General features: G+C 37.5%; 1 protein-coding gene and 1 pseudogene across 7 annotated transcripts in view; one reads left to right on the plus strand and one right to left on the minus strand.

Annotated features, from left to right (window-relative positions):
- Positions 1-17096, plus strand: part of LOC120070220 (RNA helicase family protein) — a 97882-nt gene that overhangs the window by 26284 nt on the left and 54502 nt on the right. For all 7 annotated transcript variants that reach the window (XR_016531159.1, XR_016531171.1, XR_016531172.1 and 4 more), the window contains 4 exons: positions 1594-1812; positions 7801-7912; positions 8366-8551; positions 15763-15842. Coding sequence is in view for 4 of the 7 variants with exons in the window: in XM_039022092.2 (XP_038878020.1) it covers positions 1594-1812; positions 7801-7912; positions 8366-8551; positions 15763-15842 (597 nt within the window). In the remaining 3 variants the exon portion in view is untranslated. The remainder of the gene's footprint in view (positions 1-1593; positions 1813-7800; positions 7913-8365; positions 8552-15762; positions 15843-17096) is intronic.
- Positions 6452-7587, minus strand: LOC120070221 (uncharacterized; annotated as a pseudogene).

A 17096-nucleotide genomic window follows, 5' to 3' on the forward strand; every position in this document is an offset into this window, starting at 1 on the left:
CCGGAGGATTTAAATCTCCAATATCACCATAATTCAAAAAAATAGTTCCACGCTTCTCATCTAAAATCTCTATTGTAGCAGGCATGAAACCACACATATTTTTCTTTACTTATATTTTTGCTACAGCAACATTTGTAAGGTTCAAAGTTTCTAGTGAGATTAATTCAAGGCCTCCGAAGTGAGCTCCTATGGCTTCAAAAGTCTGCCTACACCAATAGTCTAGAGGGAGGTTTCTTATTACAATTCAACCTCCATAACCTTTTACTACTTTAGGGTGGCTGTGTTCAAGCTGATTCCATTTTTCAAACTTTAAATGAAATTAACTAAATTTTGCCAAATGTTCCATCAGAATGCTCATGAAAATTTTCCAAAGAAGCTCTTTTCCTTTTGGAAAGGGTGCCCTCCAGTCCAAAGTAAATATCAATAAATGAAAGTCTACTGCATCTGAAAATGCGTGTTATATTACACTGATAATCCAGGAGATGATAATCATAAACAGGTGTTCGGCCCACCCTGTTGAGATTAGGAAGACAATTTTCCATACTTAACTATGGAGGATAAATTGTTGATCTACGACCTTATTTGAACAGGATCTGTTCTATAGGTTGTACAATTGTGTCCTTGAGTTCGAAGGGTAAAGTTTTGATCTCCCAGACCTATTTGTTCTGTTCTCTCACCATTTCTTTTTGTAATTATTATGGATTGTTTTAATAGAATGATTATTGAGGCCAGTGCCAATGACTATATCAAAGGCATTGAAGTCGAGAGGAGTTTTCTTTGGGTCCACCACCTTTTTGCCGATGACACTATTCTTTTTCCCACCTTGAATGATTTAGCTATTGACAACCTTTTTGGCCTTGTGAGCTACTTTTAGAAGGTTTCTTGGTTTGAACATCAACCATAACAAATCTGGACTTTTGGGGAACAACACTACACAGGAGAAGATTGCTTTGATTGCTAGCCAATTTGGCGGTAAACAAGGCCAGTGGCCAGGTATATACCTTGGTCTTCCCCTCTTTGATAAGTCTCAATCGATGTGGTTTTGGAACCCTATTATTGAGGCAATTTAGAGATGGCTATAGTCATGGAACCACTCACACATATTAAAGGGAGGTCGTGCCACACTTTTACAAGCCAATTAATCAAACCTCCCCACTTGTTACATGTCTCTCTTCAAGATTCCATCCAAGATCGTACTAACCATTGAAAAATTGCTCATAAATTTTCTTTGAAAAGGAGGTACATCACGTATGAGGATGCAACTATGGCTTAGTTCAAGTGTACATCTTTGAATAGCTCTTATAATCTCTCATCTTTTGACCAATTGAAGAAATCTTTTGTAACTCCTTTGGTTTGGGATTATGCTCTTCTTTTGTAAATTTCATTTTTCAATGAACTTTGTTTCTTATATAAAAAAAGACTTTAATTTTTATTCTTTAGTTCTTTAGATTTTGCAAATAAATTCTGCAGACTTGTTTCGTATGGTACATATACATTCTTTTTATTCTTTTTATTTTTTTTATGCTCTCGTTCTCTTTCATTCTTTCTAGTGAGAGTGTGGTTTTTCATAATATGAGGTTAAAATGAATACAGGGAGACCCACTAAAGATTCCCAAGGCTGTTCTTCATCAATTATGTCAGAGAGAAGGATGGGATGCACCAAAATTTAATAAAATTCACAGAAAAGAAAACAGATTTTTCTATGCTGTCAATGTGTTGCGTAAAGCAAGTGGGAGAGGTAAAAACCGAAAAGCTGGAGGTCTTATCACTCTTCAGTTTCCCAATGAGGATGAAATTTTTGAATCTGCAGAGGTACTTTGCCCTCCTTTACAACTTTTACATAATGATGCAATGTTGTGCCTTTTTTTTTTTAAAAGAAAACAAAAAAAATTTCATTGAATGAAAAGAGTCAGGTGTTCAGATTACAAGGAGACATAATAATGCAAAATGATGATATAAAGGGATCAACAGATGCACCCAACCGTCTCAACTAGGTTGGCACCACCCTCTTCATCATATCCCAAGAGATACAAAATGAAAATGATAATCTTTAACATAAAAGAGAAAATAATAAAGAGAAAACAATACAACTCGATAAGCTCTTAAAATCCAAGAAATGAAGTAGCATCTAATCTAGTGAAGTAAAAGCTCTCCAATTGAGACAATTGTCTTGCACCAAGAAGCTTGAGAATGCCTTGGAAAGTGAACAGCAGGTGGATGCATCAAGTCTGGCCACTTCAAAATGATTTATCGATGATAAGGATTTTTCATGAAAAGTTCTTTGGTTTCTTTCAAACCAAATTCCAGCAAGCAAATCCTTCACCGCATTTAGCCATAGAAGATTGGCTTGCTTTTCAACTTTAGGACCACCCAAGATTTGAACAACATTATCTTTGAAGGAAGCACAGAACACCCATTGCAAGTTGAAGATGTCAAGGAGTTTCAGCCAGCATGCCCTAGAGAAGCTGCAATCGGAAAGTAAGTCCTGGAAATCTTCACCTGCAGAAAGACAAAGTGGACAAATTGAAGGGGATAAAAAGTGAGTAGGCATTTTCATTTGAAGAGTTGAGGAGCAGTTTAGCGTTCCAAAAATCATAATCCAAACAAGAATGTTGATTCTTTTTGGAATGTTGGACTTCCGTAGGCTTTTGTAAATATAGCGATCGATGGCCAATGAAGCAGCTAGGCACTTTGACAAGGATTTGATTGAGTAACTTCCTGAAGAGTCTAAAGCCCAAAATGGGGTATCATCATGAGCGTCCACCTTCTTTCCATTTAAACACTGAAGGAGTTGAGAAAATTCCGTTCTTTTAACAATTTTTGAAAGGTAATATTCCATGATTGAGTTGCTATATCCCAATGATTAAAAAAACAGACCCTTCAGGCAGAAGAGTAAGCATAAATAATTGGGGAAAACAAAGACTTAGGCTTGAGTTATCAATCCAAGAGTCTTGCTAAAAGGATATTCTTTTACCATTATCCAACTTAAATTATCATCATTGGAAAAGATAGCATATAACTGCTTATTGTCGTTGAAATCATGTTTGGAACATGTCATTGAAAAAGATAGCATATAAAGCTCTTTTAGGAGAAATCCAGACTTTAACATAGCTTGAAAACATTGGAGCATATAGCTCATGTAGAATAAATTCATGTTTAAACATACTTTAGAACATTGAGACATATGGCTTACAAAAGAGAAACTCATGCTTTAAACATACTCGAGAAACATGGTAGCATATAGCTCACAAACCACTTTTTTAAAAGAGTTAATTTATCTCAAATAAAATCATTCATTGAAAGAATTTAGATAAAACATATGAAATAATTTGTCACTCACCGTCATTGGTTAGCTCCCAAGGGATTATAGGCTCTTCCAACTTTTGTTTAGCCTGTAAAATAAATTATTAGCTTCTAGTTAATTCTCTAGCTCACCTTTGAGCTCAATAACTTCAATTTAGCTTAGCCTTTTTAAGTTCCGTTTTCCTTGATTTAATTAATCTTCACATTCCTTTCTTAAATTCCATAACACTTCTTAATAGACTCGAATTTCTTACCAACTCCAAACTTCCAAAACTAGGCCAATGTCTAGCCCACACTAGGCACACAACTATGCCTGATGGGTGTTGGGTGTCTCAACCCTACTATGACATAGTGGGTTGAGACTCCCACGAAGTGGACAAGACAAGAAGCAAGTATGATGACATTTAAAAGGGTGTCATCCATTAGGCCAAAGAAAGGACAAGAGAAGTGAAGTGCCATGATGTGATTGAGGAGGACGATGCATCATCCAACACACAAAGAAGAGTGAGCAAACATGTCGGTTGAACATCAAATTAGAAGACAAGCACCAGTGTCATTGGTGGTGTCAGTGACAAGCTTAGTGGGGGGCAGATGGATCTCGGGCCATGACCTTGAAATTCAGGGTCTCGTCGCGAGTTTGGACGAGCAGCTTTGGAGTTAGATGCATATTGAGGAAATATGCAAGCATGTCGAATGTTATGTCAATCGGAGTTCAGACGTAAGCTCTACAATGATGAGTGACCGTTCGCCATAATCCATATGCATGGGTGGCAGATTAAGAAATATTAAGAAAGCACTATAGGGGGAGGCATGTTGTTGGCTCTCCACCACCCCTGGGCCTTGGTGCCTAAGTAAGCTACCACATGACATACGGAGTGTGTCATGGCGTGGGTGAGTGTTACGGGATGAGTGTCTTGGACTACTTACTGTGAGGAGTAACTCAAGGACAATGTTGGGTGGCTCGGGTGTGTCGGCATTGTGCCTTCTCGGGAAGAATGGAGGTTGGTATATATGCTCGAGTAGCGGCACGGTAATCCTCAAACGACACGGTATGGTCGCAAGTGTTGTCATGCCATGATGATGTTCGTATTGATGACTGTCCCGTTGGTCCTGGTAAATGTGAATGACTTGAGAGTTGGTTCTTGATAATTGTGTCCCTATGTGAAATAAAGCTGTATGTCATCCTAAGGTTCGGGGTGACATCCTTGAATACCGATGGACACACAGTGAGCGTCGAAAAGTTAGTCTTGTCTCAGTTAGAAGCAATACTTATCCCGATTGGCAAGTTTAGCTAGTTCCTGACTCAAGATGAAGTAGGAAGTGTACAATGAGTTTGATAAAGTAGGACTGACCCCATGATAGGTCAGAACTCATGCTGGTAAGGTTCCGACCCGATATGAGGTATGGGATAATTGAGTGGTCGAGAACTAAGGTAAAAGAGAGATGGTGGAATGTACGAAGTGGCGATGTACATTGCCAAGATAAGCTAATGTGTAAGTGTCAAATTGAGAACACTTAGTTAAAACAATGTCACTGGCGAGCGAAAGAAGACTCACAGGTATGACTAGTCGAACGGATGTTCGATGCAAGTCGTGGGACAAGGATTATGTAAGCTTGGCTGAGGATGAAAGAACCTCGTCTGAAGGTTTGACAGAGTAAGATGACTCGAGGAAAAGGGATGTATTGGCTAGAATTAGCCTTTAGGCTGACCATGGTCAAGAAAAGATCTTGGCGCCGCACGGTTGAAGAAGTACGACCGTGACACTGGGCACACACACAGACACGGGATGTGGGCACTGCAGTATGCACATAGGCCCTTAAGGCGCACACACAAAACAATCGGGTGGCCTTTCGTGGGCGGCAATCGTGTTGTGCTTAGCAAAGATGAAAAATGGAATTCAGACTTAAATAAGTGATGCAACGTTGTGTTCTCTGTTTAGGTAGGAAAAAGTTTAATTAAAATGGAAGGGGAGATGAGATGAGGCATCATCCCTTAAGACCTTAGTAGGGGTGTTGACCCATGCTGCATGAAATCCTGGTGGTATTTCGCATCCTTAGAATCTGACTCTAGCTATGACATTGTGCCATAATAGTTCTGGAACGGAAGGCAATAGATTCATTTGTAAGAGCTTCATTTCTCTTCCTTAGATGAGGTCAGATTTCAGAATATTGGTTTTAGGATTGTAATAGAAGAGGATATTGACGTTCATCAATTAAAAGTTTGTAGTAAAAATAGGGGAGGACGTAAATGTTTAAATTCTTCTGATTGCTGACAGGTTGTGTTGGCTGGGAAGTTAAGCTCCTTTATGCTAAATTTTGCATTGAATGTGAACCTGAGAAGCTTGGGATATCTGTGTAGGTCATCATGTATGGGACCCCATGTGCTATTCTTTCTGGATATTATTTATTCTTTGTTAGATGATATATATTAAATTTGCATTCACCCATAAGCTTAAGCTTTTGAGTCAATCGGAGATTTAAGATGGTGCTAGAGCCAAGGCGGTCCCGTGTTCGAACTCTTGCAATGTTATTTCCTCCTCAATTAATATTGTTTTTCACTTGTTGGACCTTCTTCATATTTCAAGCCCATAAGTGAGGAAGAGTGTTAGATGATATAATATTAAATTTACCTTCACCAATAAGCTTAAGCTTTTGGGTCAATCGGTGATTTAAGATTCTTAATGTACTTTCTGCACATATCAGAAAAGAAAAGATAAATATGCATTTGTTATTAACTTATCCTCAATTGCCAAAGCATTTCCAGATCATCTAACGCTTCCTTGGTTTGTTTTTGTCCTATACCACTGCCTCTTAACCTTGATTCATTTCCTCCATAGGGGACCAAAACCCTTTGGTTTCTTCTTTTTGTCCAAGAAACTTTATTATGTATATATTAATATATAAACGAAATCCTCCCCTTAATTTACATATCCACAATTCTAAATCATGGTTCAAGAAAAAGAAGCATGACTTAATTTAAAGTTAAACACACGCAAGATCTGGTTAGCTGTAAAAGTTGATTCAAGTCTCAATGGAGTTCCATTATAAATGCACATACTAAATCATTTAAGCAAAAGAGAGATGTAAAAGCTAGAAGGGTAAAAGCTAGAAGGTCAGAAATATGGAAGTTGTACATGGGAGTGGATCACTCTATCACAACCATTCAGAAAAATTGGTCTTATGTTGTTAATCTCAATAATGGTTGATGTGTCGGCCTATTATAAGAAACTTCTCCACCTTCACAGTGCATAGTAATACAGTGCCTGCACCTAATTTTGATATCTCTCACCTTCGAGCTATTCTCTGTCCTGCCCCAAGTAACAAGGCCTTCCCAATTGCACCGGTTAGAAGTCCACAGACTACAGCCACTGTCCCACCAATGACTAACCATTTCCAATCTATGCCAGCATCATTTTGGAGCTTTCTCCTCCCCACTTGAGTTCGTACTTAACCAGATTCTAGCTCGGAGGAATCCATGTTTCTGTCAAAAGAAATCTTTGTGGTGATTCTGGCCATCAGTGCGCTTCTGGAAACAAAAATATCTGATTTCCTAGCATTCTGGTTTGCTCTGAAACCAGAGTGGATCTTCTTTACAGTTCCCCACATTCCATGACGGACTCCCAATTTAGCAACATCCTTGGGGATTCCCATATCTTCATAATGTACAAGGAGAACCTCACAAGCAGACCTTATTCCATCTCCTTTACGAGACTCCACTGCCTTGATGATCCAACTTGGAAAAAAATGATCCACACGCCTGGGTTTGTCACGTCTGGGTAAGCTTGGATATTGTTCCCTTTGTAACACAATAGTAAGTCTTTGCAGCTTCCCATATTCTTCGACCCATGACATATTCTCTATCACTGCAGAAAAAGGGGAACCTTTTAATGCAGTGAACAATCTGGTCCCCGTATGAGGACATTCATCCAATATCTTGAAATAAGTAAGCATGGGATCCCATTTAGTCCAAAACTCATCGTCCCAGAAAAAGTCTCTAACCGTCTTTGGGGTTGCATCCTCAAAGAAAGTTCTACTAAGATAAATAGTTGGTCTGTTCTCAGGCTCAAGGCGCCAAGCTTCATATGGAAAGTTTGGGTTCGACCTTTGCATCATACTTTGCCACTCTGCATCCCCATTCCTTCCTTCAGAACTGCACATAGCAAAATGTCGACGAATTTTTAGCAATTGAGGGCTTCTTGAAAAATTCCACAAGATCGAAGAAAGTTTCCTCCATTACAGCCAAGAGAATGAGACAATTTCCAAAACGATTGGAACAAAATGGAAGCTACTACATCCAATACTAACAATGAATTCTGCGCTTCGTCTTCTCTGATTCTCTCTCAGCAATCGAATTCCACCAGGTTCTGCCCTCTGCGAGACAAAAACCCTTTGGTTTCTATACCACAGCCTCTTCATTCTCATCTTCTCTGCATCTTGTATTAATTTGTGACTTTCTATATCTGATTACTAGTTCGTTTGTAATATTTTTTCTTTCAGGATGCCCAGAATAAGGTGGCAGCTTTTGCTCTTTGTCACTTGTTTCCTGATCTTCCTGTTCATCTTGCACTTGTTGAGCCTTATGCCTCTCTTGTTATGCAGTGGAAGGCAGGTAACTGTTTTTACCTTGTGTTCAAATATTTGGCTTTGCTTTTCATACCAATCCCCGATGAGGTAGTATATAGAATACTAAAGTTTGATATAGTAGCTAGGAAACAATTATATCAATAATAAAAATGTGTGTGGATGTGCATTTTAATATCGTCTGGTTAGTTATGTTACACATAGCAGTATTAGTAAATTTGTCGATACGACTAATACAAATGATCTCTTACAATCTGATCAAACAAATATTGAATTTTCATCTAGTATTTCAAGTTTTAGTCCCTGTATCATAAACATCTATTTGATTTGTTAAACTAGAACTCCAGAACCACAATATATGTATTTGTGTATATATCCTTTATCATTAATGCTTTTTAATCTTTGCCAGTGATTTTTCATCTAAAATTAGATGTTTACGATAACGAGCAGAAGTATGCTTGTGGACTTTGTAACCTTGCAGGGGAATCAATTAGCAAAGTTGATGATGAAGAGAAGGATCGAAGGGCTAGTTTTGTTGATTCTTTGCTTGATGCTTCCAATTTTGGTTCTGCTTCTAAAACTCTTGTTGGGAAGGTTGAACAGCTCAATATTGAGGATGATAAGAAGCAACCTGTTCTTGATCTTAATTCACATTCATTCATGGAAAGTAAGTAGTTTAAACATGTACGAAATTATACAAGTTTTGAATTGGAATTTTTGTTCTCTGTTTTAATTAGCTATATTTAAAAGAAGTTGATGCTGCATTATTTGTTCTGCCAAAGAAATGTGTGTGTGAGTGGGAGAGCTTTTCAGTCAAAACCCACTTGGTTCTAAAATCCACCTTCTTTTATCGGGAAGCGCATTAAGTTTAGAGTGGGAGAGCTTTTCAGTCAAGAGCTGGAAATTTTCAGACTCATCTTCCTTTAGTAATCTGCGAAAATGGAAAGACCAAGAGTCTAATACCTCATCCCAAAAATCATTTAATGAACCATTGAGTTTGGTTGAAATGTTGAAAAGACTAGGGAAAGAGACTTTTAACGGAACAGTGTCCAGCCTAGAATCAAGCCAAAAAGCTATCCTCTTACCATTTCCTACTTTAAAGGCTGCCAAAGATTCTACTTTTTGCCAAGTTTTTGAAATGTCGACCCAAGGACTTCTAAGACTGCTGGAATATTTACCATTTGTGTCCCAATCAAACTTGCTACTTCCATGTATGCTTGAAATTACTTTCCTCCAAGGGGAGTTCTCCTCATTGATGAACCTCCAACCCCATTTAGCTAGTAGACTTTGATTTTTGACTTTCAAACCACCAATACCGAGCCCCCCATCTTTTTGAGACCGAGATACTAGGCCCCATTTTACTAAATGGTTTAATTTGCTTCCGGAATGCCCTTCCCAAAGAAAATTCCTCAAAAATCTTTCTATAATATTTACCACCTTTTCTGGCATCAAGAAAAGTGACATATAGTAAGTAGGAATATGTGAAAGAACCGACTTACAAAGGGTGGATCGTCCTCCTCTAGATAAGTTATATCTCTTCCATTTGTCCAATTTACCTTGAATTTTATCCATCACTGGTTGCCAGAAAGCCAATTGTTTGAGGTAACCGCCTAGAGGGAGGCCAAGATACATAAAAGGAAGAGTGACAGCCTTACAATTCAGCTTGACGGCTTCTGATTATAACTTGTTATGATCTATATTGATACCACATATAGCTGATTTTTTCCTATTAATCTTCAGCCCTGAACACCACTCAAAAAGTTCAATTGTCTTCTTTAGGTTTTTGAGCTTTTCCTTGTTATCTTGGCAGAAAATTAACGTGTCATCAGCAAATTGCAGCAAGGGGACATGAATTCTGTCTTTGTCCACTATAAAGCCTTCAAACTTGTCTTTTTCATGAAGTCGGGACAGCAATGCACTAAGGACTTCACTAACCAATAGAAAAAGAAATGGAGAAAGAGGGTCTCCTTGTCTTATTCCTCTAGTAGCTTGGATTCTCCCACGTGGTCTTACCATTTATGAAAATTGAGAATTTTGTATTTGATACACAACCCATCATCCACATGATCCATCTTGAATCAAAGTTCTTTTCAACAAGGATCTTCTCAAGAAACTCCCAATCTACACGATCAAAAGCTTTTTCTAGGTCGAGCTTTAAAATCCATCATTTTTTCTTCTTAGAACGATAATCTTCAACTGCTTCATTGGCTATAAAGATTGGATCTAGGATTTGCCTTCCTTCAATGAAAGCACTTTGTGAAGCATCTATTATACTTGGCATGACTTTTTTCAACCTCTCCGCTAGTACTTTAGCTAAAACTTTATAAGTCAAAGTAGTTAGACTTATCGGTCTGAAGTCTTTTACTCAGAAAACATCCTTTTTCTTTTGAATAAGGCTGATGAAGTTTCCTTTGCGCATGAATTCAACTTCCCATTGCCATAGAAATCTTCGAAGAGCTCTAGGAATTTATCCTTGAAAAAATCCTAGAATTTAAGTAGAAATTCAGTTGTAAAACCATCCGGACCAGGGGTGTATTTTTACCCAACAATGTTAAAGAAGATCTGATTTCTACAGTGGTGAATCTAGCTGTCAGCTTTGAGTTTTCTGAAATTGAGACTTTAGACCATTGAATGTTGAGAGGTATTGTTCTTTGACCTAGAGACTTGGTATATAATGTGGAATAGAAGTCTAAAATTAGGCCTTCAATATCGTTGAAAGAATTTGTTGCTACCCCTTGGTTGTTAATAAGCTCTGAGATTAGGTTCCTTCTTTTCTTTGCATCCAAGAATCTGTGGAAAAATTTAGTATTTTCATCCCCTAAGCTTAGCCAATTGAGCTTACTCTTTTGCCTTGGGTTTATTTCTTTAATTCTATAAAGGGAAAATAACTCGATTATCAAAAAAGATCTCAAACTCCTTTCTATTTCCTGTAGACCATGAAATTCAATTTGCTGATCAAGCTTATCTCTCTCTCCAAATAACTTTTCCTCTTTTGATTTCCTTGCTGAATCATAATCTGAATGCCAAGATTTGAGAGTTGATTTCACTTTCCTTAGCTTGTTGGAGATTACAAAACCGGCCCAACCTTGCTGATCTTCCAAAATTAATGAGTCTTTAATGATTTTACAGCTTTCTACTAATGATAACCAGCTGTTACAAAATCTAAAAGGGGCTGGACCCCATTCAAATGCTCCTGCTTCAAGGATAATTGGGAAATGGTCTGAACATAACCTTGGCATTCTTGATACTCTAGTATTTGCAAAGAGATCAACCCAATTGTTGGAGGTCAAGAATCTATCTAGTAGTGAGTAAGAAGCTGTGGAGCCTTCTCTTGACCAAGTAAATTGTCCATTACTAAGGGGAATTTCCATAAGTTTTGCTGAATTAATGAAATTGTTGAACTTTTTCATACCTTTTGTTGGTCTCTCTGATGGAAACCTTTCTTGAACCCTTCTTGTCATGTTGAAATCTCCTCCTATACACCATGATTCACTGCAATAACCTGAGAGTGAGTATAATTCTGGCCATATGTGCTTTCTTTCTTTGTAATCGGTGGGACCATAAACGTTCGAAACCCAACAAATTTTCTTACAAATTGTTGTACATTTTATAGATAGGAGTATCCTCCTTTGAGAACTTCTATGACTGAGACTTTGCTTTCACCCCACATAGATAATAAACTCCCTGATCTGCCTTGTGCTTCCACTAACTCCCATCCTATGTCTTTGGAGCTCCAAAGCTCCTTTATGATTCTGATATCAAAAAATTCCTTCTTGGTTTCTTGAATTAGGACCAGATCCGGATTGGTTTTCTTGATAATTCGTTTTACTGCCAGTCTTTTTGAGGCATCGCCCATGCCTCTTATTTTTCATGACAAAATTTTCATGATGGAATCTTGGAATTAACCTAAGATCAAGTTACAATCTTCCACAATTGAGGTCAAGTTGCTGGGATGTATTCTTTGTCGATGGCCTTAATGGAAGGAGGGAAGCTGCTGGTCAATTTGTGATCCTCTTCTTATTGAAAAAGGCAGGACAGATTGTGTTGATGATCCTGTCCGAAATAAACCTCTTCTTGGAAGGGATTAGGTGCTAGAATATCTTCCTCATCACTGCTTATACTCAGCAAGGAATCCTCATCAGAAGCATAATTTTTGATAGATGCTTGAAAGGGTTCAGATACACCTCGAGAAAAAGACACATTTGAGTCTCCAACTTTAAAATCATAAAAAGAGAATGGGAATGATTGGAGGGGAATAGCCACTGACCTGTTAATTGGACTAGAGGGTATTTGCACCTTAGTACAACACTTCTCCAAAAGATCTGTGTTTAACATGGAAGTCCAATCATTTCGAAAAGAGGTTTTCTTCCTTGTGAAATGTTTTCTGAAAGGTTTCAAAAGAACAACCTGCAACTCTTTCCTTTGCTTGCTTATGTTGCTTGGGAGATGACCAGAAGGTGTAGAAGAAGAGATTTTGGCACCGAGATCTTCTTTTGGTAATAATAGAACTTAATCTTGGAGGAAAGGAGCCGAAAAGGACTCTTGGACTTCCTTGTTTGTTGGTATTAAAAAAACCACAGAAGGGTCCAAGGTTTTAGGGCACGAGGAGGCTGCAACATTCAATAGAACCTTTTAACTATTTGTTGGAAATAAAACGCCATTATTTAATTTTTCCGACTGTTGGAATTTTTCTGAAAAGGTGCTGATATTCTGGTTGTTATTGGAATTAAAGTGAGTAATGGTTGGTGGAATAATCGAGAGCACGCCTGTTGAACTTCCCTGGGTGAGTTTTAATGCATTTTTTGATTCTCTCTCCATTAATTGATCTTCCTTCTCTCTTCTTAATGACAGCTCTTCCTTCTCTTTCTTTTTGTTCACATTTAAACAGGGTAGAAGAGTCGGAACTATTGGACTCAACTTGAATCTCAATAGCCCTCTCTTCCGGCTGTATTACCACATTTTCTTCCATCTGAAAAGACTCTTGAAATGATTTTTTTGGCTGAGAAGACTCCTGAACTTCCTTAACCGGAAGGCTATTAATATTTTCCTCTACTGGCGTCATCAAAGCTTTTGAAAACAGGGGATTTCTAGAAAAATTAGAATTGTTGACTGCTGATTTTAAGAAGGACCAATTTTCGGACTTATTTGTATTCAAAAGACCTTCATCAAACAAAACTTGATTCATACGAGCTATATCTACCGGATTTGAAAGGTCTTCTTCATTTAAAAACTTCTTAACCTTGTCGGGAGGATCCAAAAATTCAATATCACCAAAGTGTAAGAAAATACTTCCCCTGTTTTCATCTAAAATTTCAATGGTTGCGGGCAAAAATCCACATAAGTTCTTTACTTGAATTCTAGCTTCAGTCGCATTGAGAAAATTTAGTGTTTTTAAAGCAATTGCTTCTAATCCTCCAAAATATGAGCCGATAGCTTCAAAAATTTGCTTGCACCAGAATTCTAATGGCAGATTTTTAATGGATATCCATCCCCATAACCTTTAATTGACCTTGGACGACTATGTAAGGTAGTGTTCCACCTTTCAAATTTCAAATGAAGTTGTCCTATCCTCTGCCACTCTCCTTGTTTTGCTACTAATTCTTCCAAATTCCCTTTTCCTAGCTTAATCAAAGCTGATTCTGCTGAGAGAGGATTGATCAAAACTTTAGAATTGGCCCAAAGCTTTACTTTCTTTGAGACTTCATTCCAATTGTTGAATTCAAATAACCGAGTTACTACCCATAATTTGCTGAAATCTTCCTTGAGGACGTCATTGTTTTTTTGAATCCAAACCTCTGATGACCTCCGTTTTTTTGAAGCCTGGGAAGGGTGGGAATTCTGTTTTCCGATAGAAGTTGGAATTCTGTTTTCCCTTTTTCCCTTCTGCATCTGGACCTTCGAACGACTTTTTGGCATGATAATCTCTTTTTTTAGTTTCATGTTCCTTCTAACATATTATTAAAAGAAAGCCAACCGGAGTTAGAAGTACTTGATGGAATATGGATGTAAAAGTGTCCTCTAGACGCTGGCCAAACTATACATCTTAAAAACTACTTTGAATAGACTCGAATCTTTGAGAGCTTTACTACACCAAAAGCATCATGACCACTATTGACGACAAAACTGGAGGTTGGGAGCTTCAAAAGTCCAGAATTGTTTTCCCAGAACCAGAGGAGCTGAGATTCTGCCAAGAAGAGGCGTTTCTTAGCTTTCACATCTTCTATGATGAAGGTTTCTTCTTGAAAATGAGCACAGAAAAGGTTGTCGTTGATCCTACATCTTATAACTTTCAATGCTAAGCTGTTCTTGGGAGGTGTGGCTGAAGGAAGGCTTTTATTTGCCATGGATTCGGGTGTTACATCAGCTTGATATTAAAAATGCATTTCTAAATGGTGATCTTCAAGAAGAGGTGTATATGGAGAACCCAGAGGGAGAATGGAACGATGTGTCGCCTTCGTAAATTCTTTTATGGATTAAAGCAGAGCCCACGAGCTTGGTTTGGTAAATTTAGTCAGGTGATTGAAAGCTTTGGAATGCAGAAAAGCATGTCAGATCATTCAGCCTTTTTTAAGAGATCTGAGGGTGGTATCATCTTATTAGTCGTATATGTGAATGATATTGTGATTACTGGTGATGATGCTTTAAGTATCCAGTCTCTAAAGACCTTTCTTCATAGTCAATTCCATACAAAAGATTTGGGCATATTGAAATACTTCTTAGGAATTGAGGTGATAAGATGCAAGAAAGGAATTCTATTATCACAGAGAAAATATGTACTTGATTTGTTGACTGAAATAGGAAGGCTGGGGGCCAAGCCATGTAGTACCCCAATGATGCCTAACTTACAACTCACAAAAGATGGAGAATTGCTAAAAGATCCTGAAAGATATAGGAGGTTGGTGGGAAAACTTAATTACCTTACAATGACTCGACCCGACATAGCCTATTCAGTAAGTATTGTGAGTTAGTACATTTCATGCCCTACAGTTGATCATTGGGCTGCATTGGAACAAATTCTTTGTTATTTGAAGGCTGCTCCCGGACGTAGTTTATTATATAAGGATTATGGTCATACTAATATTGAATGTTTCTCAGACGCTGATTGGGCAGGATCTAAAGAAGACAGAAGATCAACCTCAGGGTATTGTGTTTTTGTTGGTGGTAATTTGATTTCTTGGAAGAGTAAGAAGCAAAATGTGGTGTCACGTTCAAGTGTTGATTTAGAATATAGAGCAATGGCACAATCTGTATGTGAATTGATTTGGATATATGATCTTGTTGAGTTGGGATTTGAAATCACCATACCGACAAAGTTGTGGTGTGATAATCAAGTAGCACTTCATATTGCGTCTAATTTAGTATTTCATGAAAGAACTAAACATATTGAAGTTGATTGCCTTTTTGTACGTGAGAAAATTCAACAAGGGTTGATATCTACAGGATATGTGAAGACTGGAGAACAATTAAGAGATATCATCACGAAAGCATTGGATGGTAGACGTATAGATTATCTATGTAACAAGTTGGGCATGATTAACATATATGCTCCAACTTGAGGGGGAGTGTTATAATTCTATAGTTAGGGTTTTCCATTCTTGTAAATATTTTATGATATTTTCGTTTTCTATGCTTTGTACACTAGTATATATTCATATCTTTGGTGAATGAATAGAGCATTCTGATTCTTTCTCAAACCTAAGAGTTTTACAGATTATATTAGTTTAAGGTTTCTATGCATGTTTGTATCTATTAATAATGTTGAGTGTTTTCTCTGTAATCTATTCCATAATTTTGACTACATATATACCCCTCTTTATAGTTAAAGACTTAAAGCAATCCTCAATGAACTATTCTTTTGTTTTCTTCTTTGGATTGCAGGATTAAACCATAACCCACAAAACGAGAGTTCTCATTTGAGACGGGAACATGAGAATAAAATGAAAACTAAAAAATATCAGGTTCGTGCAATTATTTTATTATTATTTTTAGATGTATTGTTGATCATATGTTTCTTGGTTGACTTTTAACATATATAATTCTTTTTTTTTTTTTTGAGAAGGAAACATAACTTTTCAATGATAAAAGAAAAAGAGACTAATGTTCAAGAAAACAATAACCTTCAAGAGGAAAGAGAAAATGCAAAAAAACAAAATGAGAATAAATACTAATGAGATACAAAAAGGAGAAGACAACAAAAAGCACACAAATAAACCTAACAAACGAGCTCCAAAAAGGAAATAAAAACAAGAGAGCACATAATTATAAAGCCAAAGCCGACCGAAAGTCCAATGGGTAGACGAGGAAAGAAGTTTAATGAGGCTGGAAGTGCGAGAATCAAACCATAAATCAAACCAACTTCTAAACTGCCACTTCCAAGATAGATGAAATATTAGATACTCTTTGAAAAACTCTACTTCCAAGATAGATGAAATATTAGATACTCTTTGAAAAACTCTGGATCTTTTTGAATGGTGCTCTGGCCAAAAAATCAATTGGGAGAAATCAACCCTTTGTGGCATAAATGTTGAAAATGACAAGCTGTTTTCAATGGTTGCTAGGTTAAATTGTAAAGATGTACCTTGGCCTACCCTTGAGAGGGTACCCAAAGAGATGAATTTTTGGCAGCCGATTATTGATAAAATACAAGGCAAGTTGGACAAATGGAGAAGATACGACCTTTCTCAGGGAGGAAGAGCAACCCTTTATAAGTCAGTACTTTCAAATCTTTCTATTTACTATATGTCTTCATTTTTGGTGTCAGGAAAGGTGCTATCTAAAATGGAGAAAATGATGATGAATTTCTTCTGGGAAGGTCATAAAGGAGGAAAGATTAATCACTTAGCTAAATGGGAGTTGGTTTCTAAAGCCCAAAAGGATGGAGGGCCTGGTTTGAGAGGCTTAAAAGAAAGTAATCTGGCCCTTCTAGCCAAATGGCACTGGCGCTTTATGAATGAGGACTCCTGTTGAAAAACCATATTCCCAAGCTTATATTTCAAATAGCACACAACCCCAATGGTTCGGTCTTGGACCATTGGGATAATACAATTTCCTCTTGGTCCATCTCTTTTAGAAAGCTCTTGAAAGATGAGATTTTAGAATTTCAAGGCTTGTAAAGCATTGTAGCCACAAAAAAAGTGAAGGATTGCATTGATAAACGATCATGGTCCTTGGAAGCAAATGGTACTTTCACCGTCAAATCACTAGTCACCCAT

The sequence above is a fragment of the Benincasa hispida genome, chromosome 1 (genome assembly GCF_027475165.1).
Source record: "Benincasa hispida cultivar pf3 chromosome 1, pf3_genome.v1.1, whole genome shotgun sequence".
NCBI classification, from domain to species: Eukaryota; Viridiplantae; Streptophyta; class Magnoliopsida; order Cucurbitales; family Cucurbitaceae; genus Benincasa; species Benincasa hispida.